Genomic DNA, 16,775 nt, shown 5'->3' on the forward strand with positions numbered 1-16,775 from the left:
ACTGTATCTTACATTGCAATCCTAAACACATTTCCTAGGGAGTAAACACCACTGAACATGGCGAGACGGGCTGCTTAATACTACCCCCGCCACAGGTGCCAATGCAGCTGTGCAGCCAATGCAGCCAATGGAGCATGAGTTGCATTCAAAAGTGGGTGGCCAATCAAGAGGCCTGCCAGATGTAAGTAAAATATTTTTTACTTATCTCTGCACCTGCTGGCCTAAGGGTCTCCTCAGACCCGTGCCAGCTATATAGCAGGCATCAGTCCAAGGAGAGAAGGGGGGTGGGGCAGGCCAAAAAATGGGGGATAGGTTTCTGTGATCCTTCCCCTCTTGCCTGCTCCACACTCCCTGCCCTTCTCCCTTTTTGCTTGAACACCCCCCAACCCCCCCTCCCCACTGCCAACTTACTGTCACCTGTGGAGCCTCCTGGAGCCACTACTGCATGTGCCAAGCCTCTTGCCATTTGCAGCGGCAGCCTGGCAGCGTGCAACAACTGGAACACTAGTTCTGGCAGTGCAGGGCTGGGCTGCAATAGGATTGGGGCATTCATTTTGAGGAAACATCTTTAGGATTGGACTGCTAACCACAAAGCAAGCCTTCTTTAATATGCTATCGATTTATGTTCTCTGTAACAAGTAATGCATGTCTATCATAGTCGAACAGCAACAAGATAGTACCTACTACTTAAAAGATCTGAGCAAGAACATTAAAAATTAGAGACACGGTACAGTTAATCCCCAAATGTTAAAACATTACAGGCTTCACTGGGAAAGTTAAATCTCCCCATTAAAATCTATAGGACTTAAAAGAACTTAACAGTGGCTGGACTTTGCTCTAATTATTCTATGCTTTCAAATAATTCACAAAGCAACATAAGATAGCCTATTAAAATGCTTTTGAAATAGTGTCATCTTTGTTTTCCTTCAATTTCTTCTCACTTCCCGTCCCTTTAAAGGCTGTGGTGGTCTGTAGTTTTTCAGCATATGGAAGGCAACCTCTCCCTCACCAGTGCAGAGGAGGTTGCGAAATTTGGCCAGCTGTGGATGAAAATGGTTTAAAAAATAATTAGTGGCAAAATGACATAATGCCAAAGCCTAATTCTCTGTTCAGCTATTTTTCCCCTACTTGTGTGCCCTACCATGTACATAAGGAGTTTCACTGCATGGGATATTCTCCATTAACACTGATGGAAAGAGAGCTTTGTGATGCCATCTATTTGGGGAGATCGCCTTTTCACATGAAATTAGCAAAAGAGCTACTGCAGGTATGACAATTCTGTGTATTGTGCATGTACTGGGCAATTCTGTCATTTTAGATGTCATTTCACTTAAAGGTTTTTCCTCAACTGCACTCCATAAATGTTCCTGCAAAAGAGATTGTGAGGGCTACACATTTGCTATCTCCAACCATACACAGAATTCATACAAGATAATTTGTACACATGCCCAGGAACTGAATGGATAACACTGACAGTGTCAGTGTTTTAATACTGTCATCATGAATGAATACTCTGTGACTCCTAAATACATTAAGGAACCTTATGATTTTTGTTTTATTTATTTGTTTTAAACAGCGTCTGGGTGGGTAGAGGATGAAAAAGGCTAGATCCTTGGCAGGATGTGGGGGATGCTTTAGTACTGCTGGGGGGGGGAGTACTAAAGCTGTCAAAGCCCTGCAATTTTATTCTCCTCCAACACACACACACACACACACACACACACACACACACACACACACACAGATGCACCGTTTACTTCAATAAAATAAAAACTGGAAGGTTTATTTGCCTGATTTGTATCGTATCTAGTTTGATCCTTCAAGAGAACAAGACAGAACTCAGGAAGGTGGTGGGATGGGACCTTGGGTTTTGGGGAGGAAAGGCAGGATAACAATGCAGTAAGTCAAAGATGGGGCTATACAGTTTGATTTTCATTTACTGGGGTCACCATGGGCAGGGATCAGGTTCAGGCCTCACAATGACACTACCACCAAGTGCACCCCTTCACAATTTTGGCCACAAGTAGAAAGATGGACCAAAGCAGACACTCTTAACAGCCTGCTCCTAAGCACATTTACCCAGAAATAAGTTCCACTCGGTGCAGTTGGACGCATTTCTAGTAACTGTAGTAAGAATTGCAGTCTTAATATTCCTGAACTTGTAAAACTGCTAGCAGGGGTGTTCTCCTAATCCAGGTATCAACCACTGTGCCACGGCACATTGGTGTGTCATGAATGGTCTGCAGATCTGCCATGGGATGGGGTGAATGGTCTGCAGATCAGCCATGGGAACCTGGGGAAGGGTAATTATTGGTAGGGCCTTTGGAGATGTGGGCCTGTCACCAGAAGCATGGTGTCAAAAAACCGATGGTGTGCCCTGAAAATTTTAACGCCTTGTTAATTGCCATGAGATTAAAAAGGTTGAAAGTCACTGTCCTAATCAGTCTCCTATATATAATAGACTGAACACACTTCTGAGCCCTTCTAAACCTTCACAGTTTCAACCTTGAAAAGTGTGATTGCTTGAGAAGGCAGAGGTGTTAAAACGTACCTGTTCGGAACAAACATTTATAGGCTCTCTCAAAATGATCCAGATGACACTTTCGAGAAGAGGAGGAGAAGTGAGGGAGCCAAGGTAAGTCCAGTAGTCCAGAGAATGAGGGAGCAGACAGGAAGGTTCGAAGTTGGTGAACCTGTGCTGTTTACCCTAAAGAAGGATGGGGGGGGGGGAATTAGAAAATGCCATGGCCATCTCTACCTCTACCTCCATCTCTACCTTATTGCTAGAAGATGCATGCAATTGTTTTCTGTCAATGATTCAGTCTTCTTTGATCCTCCTTACTTCCATCAGAGTGAAGAAGGGAATCTGCATCTGGTAACATTGCCTCCTGCCAGGAGAATGGCACAGGGAGGCTGCTGCTTCACACAGTGTTGCTCCAAGACCTCTGCTTGCATCTGCACAGCCAATGGCTGTCCAGGATGATCAGTCACCTGTGTGGGGGGATGAACTGTGCAAAAGCTCCCCCATCATATGCATTCTTGTGACATTCTTATGCAGGGTGACATTCTTATAGCTGCCAAATATACAAGGTTATGTATATAACAGTGCACATCTTCTCCAGACTCTGTTTCTGATGGGTCTATTATCCCCAGCAAGATGCTACTCCAGTGTTCTGACTTCTTTCTGGAATGCTTCAGTTTGGTTCAATCACAGCACTCAGAAGCATAGCTAGAATGAAGGGTGGTGCAGTAAGTATAGCAGGTGCCGCAATGTGCCGTGTAAGCGGCCCCTCCCCCTTGCCACTGGAGCCGTTTGAGGCAGCAGTGGCAACGTGGCAGATCACTGCGTTCCACTTTAGCATGGGGGGGAATACTCTACATGAATCTTTAGCATCCTGAGCCAGTATTCCATATTCTTGCATTTGCAGGCTGTTAAAACGGAAGAAGCAGATCTTTGCAGGGAATAGGCACACAAATCTACTTCCTGTGTTGGAAGAAGCCAGGAGGCAGTTGGAGGCAGCAGGCCTTCTATGCGCACACCAGAACTCTAATAATTTACCAAGGCATTCTGGAAACAGTACCAAAGTTTGGGGTGACTATACCTTGACTTTAATGATATCCAGAGAGTCTGTGATTTTCTTCAGTTGTGAGTTGCAATCACCCACCTGCAAATACAAATGACAAATAATTGGTTTTGCTCAGGGAAATCCTGAGCCCAATCCTATGCATGTCTACTCAGAAGTAAGTCTCATTGAATTCAATGGGACTTGCTCCCAGGTATGCATGCATTGGATTGTATTCTTAGAGAATTGGATCCTAGAAAACATGCATGGAAGGAATTTCCCCCCAAAGAATTCCTCTCCACAGTGGTCCTCTGAGCACTGCTGCAAGACCTATGGGGCCATCTGGAATGGAATGGGAGGGGCAAAGGAATGCCCAGAAATTTGGCCAGAGGGGGCATTAAGCCACTCATGGAAGAAGCCTCCCCCTGATTTTTAGAAATTCCCCCATTTTCTACAGTTCTCCATGCCTCACATCTCAGGCCTGAGGGCCTCCTGACCCCTCAGAAGTTTATGGGTGGCTGTGTGGGGAGATGGGCCAGAGACATTGCCCTGCAAAAATATCATTCTATGTGCACTGCTTAGGATCCAATTCACAAAATTTAACATTTATTTATTCTTGAAATGTTTAATGACTTCCTCAAAGTAATGTACTCAAAAGTAATATATGAAATTAAAAAAGAAAAGCACATAAAACCATTACATAAAAATAAGAAATCCAAGCAACCCAAAAGAAACAGCTTTATTAAAAGCCATTAGTTAATGTTTCAGCGGTCTTTTAATGTAACTTTGAATACAATATAGTGTTGTATAGTGGATTATACACTTTGTATAATGTGGATGTATACACTTTGTGTACACACAAATGTATACACAAAAGTGTATACACACAAATGTATACACAAAAGTGTGTACATTTGTGTACACACAAATGTATACACTTTGAATACAATATAGTGTTAACATGTGGATTATAAATGAAATAAATTTCCATCACCCCACCAAAGGTGAGCCCCCAAACACCAAAGGTTAAACATTTTAGAAAGCCAAAGAAAATTTTAAAAAGTTCCTAAAAATTAGACAGCTAGAAGCTTCTTGTGGGGTCGGAGATCTAATCTGTAATTCTGGTACTTCTATCGAGAGAGTCTTCCTTTGCTCCTGCCAATTTTACTTCAAAATGTAGAATCCCCAAAAACAAAACTGCTCAGAAATTATTACAGAATGACGAGGAACGCATTGGAGAAGACACTTCCTGGGGTGTTTGGAGGTCCAGTTTTTCCTCATCAGGTACTGGAAAAGTCAATTCCACTTTTTCTCCCAGGTGCAATCTAACTAAACAAGCGAATAAAGAAATATTCTTGGTGTATTAATATTTCTCTAAGCCAAATGGTTTGATTACTGAGCCTGTGATATGGAGCTAGTCACAGCTTCCCACATTAGTTTAAATGTTCAGAAAGGGAAAGAGCATTCTTTTCTCACCTTTAAGAAAACAGCCATGACTGCTAAGCCATCAGGCTGGCAAGCCGCCTCAACAAAGCTGTCATATTTGTCGGCATTCCAATGCACCACATGAAGCTGAAAAGCAAGATCACAGATGCTATCAATCACCATGTGACAGAAGACAGGCACTTCTCTTTAACAACTAAGGAGGAGTGCTTGGGTAGGGCTAGTTTAATAGTTTACAACAAGCAGCCCAAAGCCATCTTGATGTATGAAGTCCTTTGGAAGCGCCATGAATGTTGGTCCAAAGCTCTGAAGGTCCGTTCTAGCCAGTCCTAGTATTGCATATTTATAAAAGCAATGAAACTGTCCTTGACCCATTCATATGCCCTTCCCTTCCACTAGGCCATACTGCCACCCTCCCCCCCCCCCATTTCCCCGCTTAGCAGGAATCCTCAGGTATGCTGGCTTGAGGGCTTAAAGATCCTCACAGGAAAGCTGCTATGTAAGTGGAAAGTATTAGTAAGAGTCCATTTCACTTAATCATTTGGTATTCTGGAATTTAAGGTGTCCGCACTCACAGTTTTAGGTTCATTTAAAAAGCTAGACTGCATAACTTCTGAAATAATATTACGACTGTTACAAAAAGGAAACAAATGCTTTCAGTAGGAATGGCTTTTATTGCAGATTAATGAAAAACAACAAGACAAGAAAGGACACAAGCAAAATCGCCAGAACTAAATTAGCCATACTCCTCCTCCCTTGTCATCCTGCTAAGTAGGCAAGAAGCAAGAGCTCTGAAACACAGTGGGGTGCAGGCCCATTCCCAATGGCTTGTGACTTCTCTTTTAAAGGATGTATGTATCTGGTCTTACCACCACCGCTTGTTGGAGAAATCTTTTAAGGAGTGCTTCTTATGTGCATCATCATCATCATCATCATCATCATCATCACCGGCATTCCTGTACTGCAGTCTGTTGGAGAGACCTCGGTCCAGGGGAGAGGGTCTCCCAGCTTAACAGGCCCGGGGATTAATTGACCTGTTGAGAGCATCTGCCAGGGGATCCATGTCGTCTTCTTGGACTGCAGAGTAGCTCTTTCTTCTTGCATGTGCCATTTTGGCAGAGGTGCATTCTTGAATCAAGGAGCCTTTTCTGTTGTGTGGGTGTGTGGGTGGAACTAAATACTGAAAATGGCCACCTGATCACTGACCCATCAGAAGTCTTTCTAGCATCTGCAGAAACCCTGATTCTCTCTCAATTCTAGAGTCCTTTTTCCAAAATCAGAAGGGTTCCTAGTGGGTTCTTCAAAATGATTATAACAAGCAGAGGAAAATCTTTTTAGACTGACTAAAAAAATCCTAGATATTGTCTCCTTCCATTGGGTTTCTTACATGGAACTTATTTGTTTCAGCTATACACTGGTTTTGGAACCTACTGTTTTCTAAGCACCTCTTATTAATTCGTTATATTCCATCTCACCTGGTTCCTGTGGAAAACATAAGTCTTTAAACACTAGAAATGTCATCTTCCCCAAAACTGATAGTTTTTCCCACTGATGTTATGCAACATACTTTTTCACTTCTCTCTGTTTGGCTTCTTTGTACAAAACACTTCCTTTTTTGTGCAGAAGAAAACGTCTTCTTTGTCAGTCTCCAACACTTGCACACATTTTGACATTTCACTTTGTAAATTACGTTTGTTGCAAACCAGGTTAGAATTTTGACATTTCATTTTGATACTGAAACAAACTGTCAAAAAGAAAGTCAAAATAGTGGGGGGGAAATATCCTGGTCCAAAGGACATAACTATCTAATTTTTCAGGGAATAGACAACAGCAGACTTTAAAACCAACTTATGCTACAATTGCAAGCACATTTAATTGGAAGTAAGTTGCACTGAAATTGACAGGATTTACCACCAAGTAACAGCCCAATCCTGAGCTGCCCGGAGCGCCCAGGCTCGGCAGCGCTGAAAAGGGCTGCCGCCGAATCCTGCACCTCCTGCACTACCGTGGGAGGCTCCTCGGGAGAAGGGGACATTGGTCCCCTTCCCCCGAGTAAGGTAAGCAGCCCCGCAATGGGGCTACTCACTTTACCACCGGCCAAAAGGTCAGTGGTAGAGTAAAGGCGCTCATGTAGGGCACGCAGCCTTGCACGAGTGCCCTGGATCCTGTGGAGCTCAGCTCCGCAGATCCTCCTCCCGTCCGCTCCCCAGCACACCTCCCGCTTGCCCCCGCTGTCCTCCCCCGTCCCTGGAACGCCTCCCCCACGCCCCCACCTCCTGTTCCGCAGCCCAGCGGTCCGGGAGACCGCCAAGCCGCGGAACTTGGGCTACCACCCAGCACTAGCCCAGCACCAGCCGGTGGGAGCCCGGCGGCACTGAGTCGTGCCGCCGACCACAGGATTGGGCTCTAAGTGTGCCTATTTTACGATGCAAAACAAACAAAATGGGAAATTTTTAGGACAAGCTGGTTTTGAATTCTAAACAACCAAATTAAAAAACAAATTTAAACCACATTCTGTATCTCTGAATATACAAGTTCATCATCCACCAATAGATTTCTGTCTGACCTTGCTCAGATAAATTCTGATTTGGAACCTGATCAGCAAGTTAATCCAACCAGCACACTTTCTGTGGTGTAAAGTGAATCATGCAATTTACAGTCGCAAGTCAATAATAATTCTGTGGCTAAGCATCATTTCAACAGTTTTGAAACAGGACTGGTTATCAAAGGGTGGCTTTGGGCATGCAGTCAAAATAAATCACAACTACTTTTATATAGTTTAGCAGAGTGCTTTACCTCTCCTGCGAATGTTGTTCCATCCACAGCATGCTCAGAGCCAAGGTCATCACTGGCTCCCCAGTGAAAGTGAATTTGCCGCAGTCTATAATTGCCAATGAGAGGACCCCCACTCAGCACTAAAAAATATAAAGCAAAACACAGCATTGTTTGAATGTTGAAAACTCTTCAAAAATTTAACATGTGTTTGAGCATTGCTGATAAATTCATTTAATTTTAAGAAAATGTGCATAGACCTGAGACATAAATCATTCAGTTATGACAGGCAAAAAAGAAACAAGAAATACGAACTGTTCACATGAAATCAGACCTACAGTGAGAAACAAAGGCTCCAACTATGCTGCAGGGAGAGAGCAAGAGTGAGAGAGAGAGAGAGAGAGAGAGAGAGAGAGAGAGAGAGAGAGAGAGAGAGAGAGAGAGAGAGCTGTGTTGGAAAAAAAGATTTCATTTCATTTAAACATGCTTTCGGACAACTATTCAGCTATTTTGCAGTGGATGAGACTGAACACTTCCGTGCAGAATGCAGGCAGAACACTCAAGCCTATTTTTCAACAGCAATGAATCTGAATATTATAAATTATAAAGAAGAAAATCTCCAATGGTGGCGAACTTAAGACAAAAGGACCTTCTCCGGAGAATGGAAGTGTTGCAATTCATTGAGAATGTAAGGTCACCTCAGGTAAGACCTGAACACTCTTCCAAAGGCAATGGTATAGCTAGTGAGGGGGTGGGCCGTCCTGGGTACCACGCCAGAATGGGATGCCATATGAGACCCAGCCAAGACGGCAGCTGCTATGGTCTCCCTTCTGGCAGCTTCGTAATCTACCCGCAGCCCCCTTCTTCCTCCTTTGGAGGGCTTAGTTGAGCCTCCAAATGGAAAGAAATGGGGGGTAGCAGCAACATTGCAAAGCTGTGCCCACCGCCTCTAAGCTACCACCACCTCTACAACACAAAGAAGGTACTTGGCCCAGCTAGGAACATTGGCTTTTTAACCTCTCTCCATTCTCGAAGAGAGCCGAACTGATTGGCTTCTTTAGCAGCTCACAACTCGGAAGTAATTGGTGGTGACATCATCACCACCCCTGGATGCCGAAGAGTTAGTTATGATGCTGCCCAAAGCCTGGAATAAAAACAGAATTAAATCTGCCCCCAAACAAACCTGATTTATTTTCAGAGTCATCAAATTCCACACTAGTAGAGTGTCCATTGTTGAGTATGACCTTAGCAGAAGTGGGGTCATAGTTAGGGTTGAGAGGACGCAGAGTGGGGTCATATTTGGTCTCCTCTGTTTGGATATCAATAGGAGATTGACGGTCTCCATTAGCAAGGGGAAAAACTTCCTTCCAGTGAGAAGGCCCTAAAATGCATGACGGCAGAAAAGTTGTATGTTAGAATCCATTCTACACAGTGAGAGAAACAATGGAAAATGAGGAAAAAATCACAAGGACCTACCTGAATTTTCTTATTTTTTTCTTTAAAAAATATTATTCAGTTTATTTTTAAAAAATGGGTTGGATTTAAAGCAATGAAAAGTATACTCCCCAGTTGTCTTTGGAGAGCTATCAGGCAGCTCTCAACACAAATAAATCTTAATTCTAATGAATTAAATACCCAGAGTTGCGGGCTAGACCACTAGGGTTGGTCATTTTCTGCCTACTTCCAGGCATTCCGGTCATTAGGAATGGAGCAAGCACCTAAAAAATTAACACACATGCAACAGATTCAGAGAACATCAACCCATCAGCTGATCAATGTGCAAAGTACACATCTAAAACATCTCATTCCGATCCAGTGTCCTACTGGGCTGAAATTTGTGCCTCTCAACACTTTGAAAAACCATACAGTGATTCAGAACCAAATGCTGGGATACCCCCCAAAATGCAGATCGACAAGAACCACACTGACTTTGGTTTTATGGGGTCCTCGTTCATAACGGAGCATGCTTCATGTGGTGATCTAATAGGTCCCCATCTTGATGTAGCACTGTGATGATGGGAAGACAAGACAACTGACTCTCACAGAATAAGCCTCAGATCTAGTTGATACATATAGCAGAGTGGGTGGTGAATACTGAGGTGGTATGGAGAGCTGTAGAACCATCTATTCTAGCTTTCTGTAATGCACAGTGGCCCACCAGGTGTCTGAGGGAGCACACAAGACAGCAAGACACCTGCATCCTTGTGCTACTCCCTTGCACCTGGCATTCAGATATAGCCTACTTCTAAAACCAGCATGTCACACATACCCATCATGGCCTGTAAACTGTAATGGATTTTTCATCCAGAAATCTGTCCAATCCCCTTCAAAAGGCATCTAGGCCAGACACCATCATCACATCCTGTGGCAAGGGGTTCCACAGATTTATTTCCCACTGGGTAAAAAGTTATTTTCTTAGGAGAAAGGTTCTTAGCCCAGCTCTCTCCGCGTTGTGCTCATTTTCTATTTATTTTATTTATTTATACAGGTATTTATATACTGCCTTTCTTTGGTCTCAGATTTCTCCTCAGACTTTTAATCCAAGGCGGTTTACATAGGCAGGCTGTTCTAAACCCCCATAGGGATTTTTACAACTGAATAGTTCTAGTCTTTCATAGAACTCCTCGTCCCAGCTGGATTCCTTCCCAATCTGGCCTCTCTGGCCCTTCACCTCCCACTCTCCACTTGAAGGCAACTCCTCTCTGCCACTGAGGGTCAGCTCATCAGTATATCAGCGTGTCGTCAGTTCTCAGGTACTTCGGTTGTTTCGAACTGGCAGCCTCAGATCTTCAGGCATACAAGGTGGCAGCTCTACCAACTGAGCCAGACCTCCTGCCCTAGTCCTAAGGAACTTCTTTGCAGACAGAAGCAATCAAAATTCTGATTCCCTCACTTACAGCCTGAAGTTAGGGTTGCCAACTCTTGAAGCTATTCACGGAGATTTTTAAAAGCAGTCTGGAGATGGATGTTTTTTCTTGGAAACTTCAGGTCAATCCTGAAGGATTGGCAACCATATGTGGTTGGTGTGCCCAGTGCAGGACTGAGGCATAAGCATAGCAAGTTACAGTTTAGGGCTTAACAAAATTTCAGAATTTTTTGGGAGGGGCTTTACAAATGATAAGTAAGGTTAACTCACAAAATATTACTATTTAGATTATTTATATCCTGCCTTCCCCTATGAATAATCAAAGCAGCTTACAGGGTAGTCAAAAACCAGTAACATACAAACATAAAATTAAAATAAAATGGACAAAACTACTGGTTGGGGTGGCTGACAATTCTAGCTTTAGAAAGCACATGGATACATTCTTCCTTCCATGTACATTCTTTTTTACAAGGAGATTGGCTCCAATGTAGTTCCATCTCCTTAAGTTGTTAGAAGTGCTTCTGGTGAAACTCAAGGCTTGCTTCAGGCTGACTCTTCTTCCTCTCATTCTGTTCTTTTCCATTCCTTAAAAAGTTTGCTACTTAACCCCAAAGGGTATCAACAACCTATGGAAGTTCCCTGCCTGCCAGTTTTCCACTGATCAGCCAATGGAGGCTACAAGAGATGCCTATTCCAACCCAAGATCTTTCCACATCAGAGGTTCCCAAACTACAGCCTGCGGGCCAGATCTGACCCACTGATTCTGACAAATCCATTGAGCCCAGTGGCACCATAACTGGATGTGTCCTCCACTCCTTCCTCTTCTCCACTCCCCCATCACCTTCTGCTGGGCTTGGTCACTCTCTGACAGCCCAGCTGAGAGAGAGAGAGAGAGAGAGAGAGAGAGAGAGAGAGAGAGAGAGAGAGAGAACAACCCTGTAGCTGCAAATACTGCCAATATTTTTTTCTCCTTTGTTAAAATTCTTTATGTGCAGAATGAACATATTATTTTATTTAAGTAATAAAATTAATTAATATTTTAATTAATATTATTTATTAATCTTAATTTATTTAATACTCCAGCACACCATAAATACAATGGGATGTGGTCCTGACAGCTGAAGGTTTGCGGCCCTTTCCTCCATATAACTGGAGCTGATTCCCAAAAGAACTTCCCAACCCACAGTTATTACATTAGACAAATTTTCAAATTCTGGGTGACAAGAGAACATCTTGACCTCTCCCATGTCTCTACGTCTGTGGAAACAGCACAACACCATCTCCCAGTGCTATCTGGGATGCACATTTTGTCCTACGTCAATCATGTCTCTGTGTCACCAAGATTATCTTTCAAGCTGTGCTTCATACTAGACATGAAAAGACAGTCCATAATGGCAGCTATACAGGTACATGTTCCAGTTCTAAGAGACAGTCCTATGTCCTCTTTTGTTTGGGGCTATGTCATGTACTATATAGAGAAATAATTTTACAAATTTTTTTACCACTGGCAAACCGACCCAGATTATGGACTGCAATACAAAATCAAAGTGCAGTACAATCCTGCGCATGTCTACTTGCAAATAAGTCTTGGGGCACAATTCTATGCATGTCTACTCAGAAGAAACTCCTATTGTGTTTGATGGGGTTTACCCTCAGGAAAGTGTGGGTAGAATTGCAGCCTTATTAATTCAATGGGAATTATTAGCTCAATGGGACTGACTCCCAGGTAAGCATGCTTAGGAATGGCCTGCACAGGTACATTTAAACTGATTTCTTTTCTCTGCAGCCAAGACACTCTTAAAGATAAGCATGCTGATTTAATTGGTGTTCGCACTGTTGCCTAAACCTTTTTACTTCAGAGAAAGTTTGCTAACTGCTCATCTGCTGTAGCCCTGTATTTTCTTGCTATAGATATAAAAACACACAGCAATTCAGGGAATTGCTTAGACTACAAGGTGCCACAAAACTCTTGTTTGAAACATGTAACAAAATGTGCATTAAAATGGGCACCTACATTAGCTAGTTGTTATCTGTAATACTACTTCCTGCAGTAACTCCAGTTGCATGAATTAATTCATTTCCAGTTACATGGCATTAAAACTCATTTTGAAGTGTCCAGTTGAGTAGTTCAACAGTACTACAACTCCCAACATACCAGAGCCCCCTGACAGTGAAATAAGTGATGCCTTCACTCCTCCTCATGCAACATTATGTATGTACAGTAGAGTTGCATGAGCTCCATGTACAGCACAACACAAAGTTGTACAGCTTTATCTTTGATCCAGGGCTTGCTACACAGACGTCATCCGAACTGCTGTTGCATCAAGATTAGATCATGCCATGCAATGTACAACTTTAAGCTAACGATGAAGCATCTGACTTGCTCAGCAAGTTACACAGAAAACTATCCTATTGACTTCATTTTTAAAAAGACAATGACCCTCTAGGAAAAGAGTTGCCACTTTAAAAAAAAAAAATTGACATTCACTATGTGGAAAAAGTTGTCAACCTTAAATTTAATAGACTGTGGCTGCAATCCTAACCACACTTTCCTGTGAGTAAACCCCATTGAACAAAATAGGACTTACTTCTGAGTAGACCTGGTTAGGATTGTGCCCTGTGTTTGCACATTTTTAAAGCAGTTTACTTTTGACTTTTGTTTTCAGGTGATCTCTGTGAGATTTTTAGAATGACTAACTGCAAAACAATAAAACTGAACAGTGACTGAACTGTTTTGCAGAGCCTGCACGGGTCAAGTGGGGGTGGTTTGAAGAGGCATTGTTCATTACGTTATTAGATCCTGTCTATCACAGTGAAAGTTGTCCATGTGCAAATGTACACACACACAAACTCATCTTCATCCCCAGAAGTGTATGAATTAAATAAACATGCATTTCTTCATGCTTGCTCAGTCTCTGGTTTCTCTCTGGCACAAGATATTTAGCACTGTGATTGATTTTAAACTTGTGCATTTCGGTTCAAAGAATCATGAGGGCAGGAGCATTTTCTTCAGACCTTTCCCTACCTCCCCAATATGTGATCAGCACATAAGGTGGCAATTCCAAGCACTGTTGGGGGTAACAGAACACCAAGACCCCACACCAACTGACACGACAGAAAACCTCTTAGGTTGTGCTTTGCTGGAAGCAGCATTTTCCATTTCCAAAGCACCCTCTCTACCCTTTCTTTCACACATGGATTTTACCAGCAGGACTGGAGCAAGAGGTGCCACTGAAATCCATGGAACGGATATCTGCATCACAGCTGCTGGCTAGCAAGCCCAAATGTGTGTGGATCTGGATTTTATTTTGTCTAAGCAGGCACCCACTTTTATCCCAGGCACTGTAGCCTGTAAAAGATGTGCAGCAAACTTCAGGCAGAACTGCATTTTCAAATCTTTTCATTTTCCCCTCTCTCCCCTGGCCAAAACACCCTGAAGCAACAGTTTCTCTGTTTGCTGCTTCATGCAGTTTTGTGCTTAGAACAATCTATCATGAAATGTCAAACTTACATTGGCTAGAATGGATGTGCGATTTCTCTCTCAACTGAGCAACACTCAGAAGAGACAAAAAGAACGTGTGAGAGGCTCAGATGTGATTTTGAGTGTCACCTGTCAAAACAGTCTTACCAAAAATGTTCTGAACTGCCTTGGAAACAACTGAGAAAGCTATAGAGCAGGGGTGGCCAAACTCACTTAATGTAAGAGCTACACTTCAGATAAACTTCAGATGTGTGAGAGCCTCAATATTTACGAAGCATTTAAGTTTTTATATGTGTTTACTTACCATGAACATTAAACTTATGTTTTAATTCACAGAATTCTCAGTTTATACCCAGTACATAATTATAAAGCTAAAAATTTCTTATTTTATTAATTGTGATGTGAAAAGAAGCTCAGCCAACATATTTCTAAGAGCTGCACATTATGTGTCAAAGAGTCACAGGTGGCTCACGAGCCACAGTTTGGCACCCCTTGCTATAGAGGGAGTGAGGGAAGGAGAGAAGAGTATGCATATTGTAGAATTCCACATTAAAGAAAAAATTATTAATGCAACAATGCAAGGGGAAAAATAAATCGAATTATGTTAAACTGCTACAGCATTGCATTACATTTAGCAACCAGAAAGAGAATATATATTAAAATATATAAAGGAACAGGAACAGGAAAACAAAAAGCAATGGATGCGCCTGGCTTGGACAATCTAGTTATCACTGTAAAGAAGTCCTTTTATCTCCAAGAAGCAGAAATGTGGTCAGACATGGGGGGCTAAAAATCAGCCCGCTTAAGTTCATTTCCAAGTGTATTTGGCAAATTCCGATTCAGTGCCACTAGGAATCCATTCCTCCTCCCCATGAAAAGCATAACACTACAAAACTGAACAGGATCAGACAGTGGCATAGCTAGAAGGGGTGCAAAGCACTAAGTTTTGCAGGTGGCTGAACGCACCGTGCAAGTGGCCTCCCCTTTGAAGCCATTCCAGGCAGTGGGAGCAAAGAGCAAACAGGAGGCATTTGCCTGGCTCCCAAGGGGAGAGGAAGGGGCTGCTTGCACAACACATTCAGGTGCCTGCAAAACTCAGTGCTTTGCACCCACTCTAGCTATGCCACTGGGATCAGAGCTAGCCAGATGTGCAAAAGTGAACTCTTCCAGAGGTTCCTGACTGTAAAGCTGTAAAGTTTTAATCTGCTTTCCAGTCCCCCCTTTTAATTAAAATGGGAAAAACTGCAGAGGTTTCTGGAGACAGAAGTGACAGGTGAAAGTCGCAACCCCCATGCACAAATCTAACACCCACTGAGTCTCACATCTCAGGAAACAGTCAGAGGGTTGTGCTGGCTGCATGTGTGGTGGAAGTGCCCTGGAAGAGCACACTTTCCCTACTTGGAAAAGGAACGCCTTCTGAGCAGTTCTATCCAGGGATGTGCGGTGGGTGGGGAGGCATGTGAGGCAGAGCCTTCCACAGGAGTTCTTCAAAAAGTGCCACTGCCAGGTGAGTTGCCCAAGCACTAACAACTCATGCGCAGCACATGGGTTGTGAGTGCTTGGGCACCTCACACGTCAGTGGTGCTTTTTGAAGGATCCCGGTGGGGAGGCTCTGCCCCAGCTGCCTCACCTGCCTTCTCACCCACCACATATCCCTGATTCCATCACACTGGAGAGGACCACGTCCAATCTGTCTGTCCTCCACCTTGTGGGAAGCCAGAACTTGGCTACACATCACTTCTCACACAGTCACTAGTGCAAGGCAAAGTTGGCACAAGAGCACCCAGTGCCCTCCCAGAGGCTCACTGCTCCTCCTACCCCCCTAGAAGCCCCCCTCCAGCCCTGCTCCTCTTGCCCCAGAGAGCCCCCAAGGAGCTCTCCCCCCTCACCGTTGTGCTCCTCGTATCCCCAGTGCAGCATGGCTAGTCTGCTAGCTGGACGTGGAAGGTGGCTGCTGCGGGCAGGTGCAAGGCCGGCTCCGGACAGAAGAGGCGCTGCAGGAGCTCTGCGACGCTCGCGGACCGATTGCGCCCAGGCGGCGCCCGCGGCGCTACTTATGCGCAGCGCGCATTGCAGTGACCGCGCTTGGCCGCCAGGGGAGCCGAGCGCCAAAGCGCACTGCTGGGGGAGTCGCGGGCGGAGCGCAATTTCTGGGGCAATGCTGCGAGAGCAACAACTGCAACTGCAGTCCTCTTGCGGGCCGAGGCTTTTCTCCCCAGGAAGCAACCCCCTGGGTTCAGTGGGGTCTCCTTCCCACGGAACGAACCCAGAGGGGACAGCGCCCTGCTGGAATACCCACCAGTGGTCCAACTTCAGTGGGCCAAGCCAGAAGCGTGTGGGAAGATGGCAATCAGCGCGTCCCTTGGCACGAGGGGGAGCAAAAGTGGGAAGGGACCCAGGGGTGGGTAGTCCTGTCCTGGCCTCCTGCAGATCCATCCAGACCACAGTGCGCCACGAGCACCCACTTGCCCTCATATACGTTGCATATACGCAACAGAAATCAAATGCATACACCTGTGGGCTGGGCAGAAATGCGTTAGGCCAGTGGTCTCCCTCACATCTTACATAGAGAGAGTTATTCCCCTGAAGAACCCTAAAAAGATCTGCAGTGACCCATAAGAACATAAGAAAATATGTTCTCTGTCATACA

General features: G+C 44.1%; 1 protein-coding gene across 1 annotated transcript; it reads right to left on the reverse strand.

The window, feature by feature from the left end:
* Positions 1-411: 411 nt before the first annotated feature.
* Positions 412-16,080, reverse strand: LOC136647530 (carbonic anhydrase 13-like). The gene is made up of 7 exons (XM_066623127.1): positions 16,015-16,080; positions 8,962-9,159; positions 7,803-7,921; positions 5,040-5,135; positions 3,603-3,665; positions 2,552-2,707; positions 412-1,040 (listed from the first exon to the last, which is right to left on the reverse strand). Exons 1-7 carry the CDS (start codon positions 16,043-16,045, stop codon positions 927-929), a joined length of 777 nt encoding a protein of 258 aa, XP_066479224.1. The 5' UTR covers positions 16,046-16,080; the 3' UTR covers positions 412-926.
* Positions 16,081-16,775: the final 695 nt, after the last annotated feature.

The sequence above is a fragment of the Tiliqua scincoides genome, chromosome 4 (genome assembly GCF_035046505.1).
Source record: "Tiliqua scincoides isolate rTilSci1 chromosome 4, rTilSci1.hap2, whole genome shotgun sequence".
NCBI classification, from domain to species: Eukaryota; Metazoa; Chordata; class Lepidosauria; order Squamata; family Scincidae; genus Tiliqua; species Tiliqua scincoides.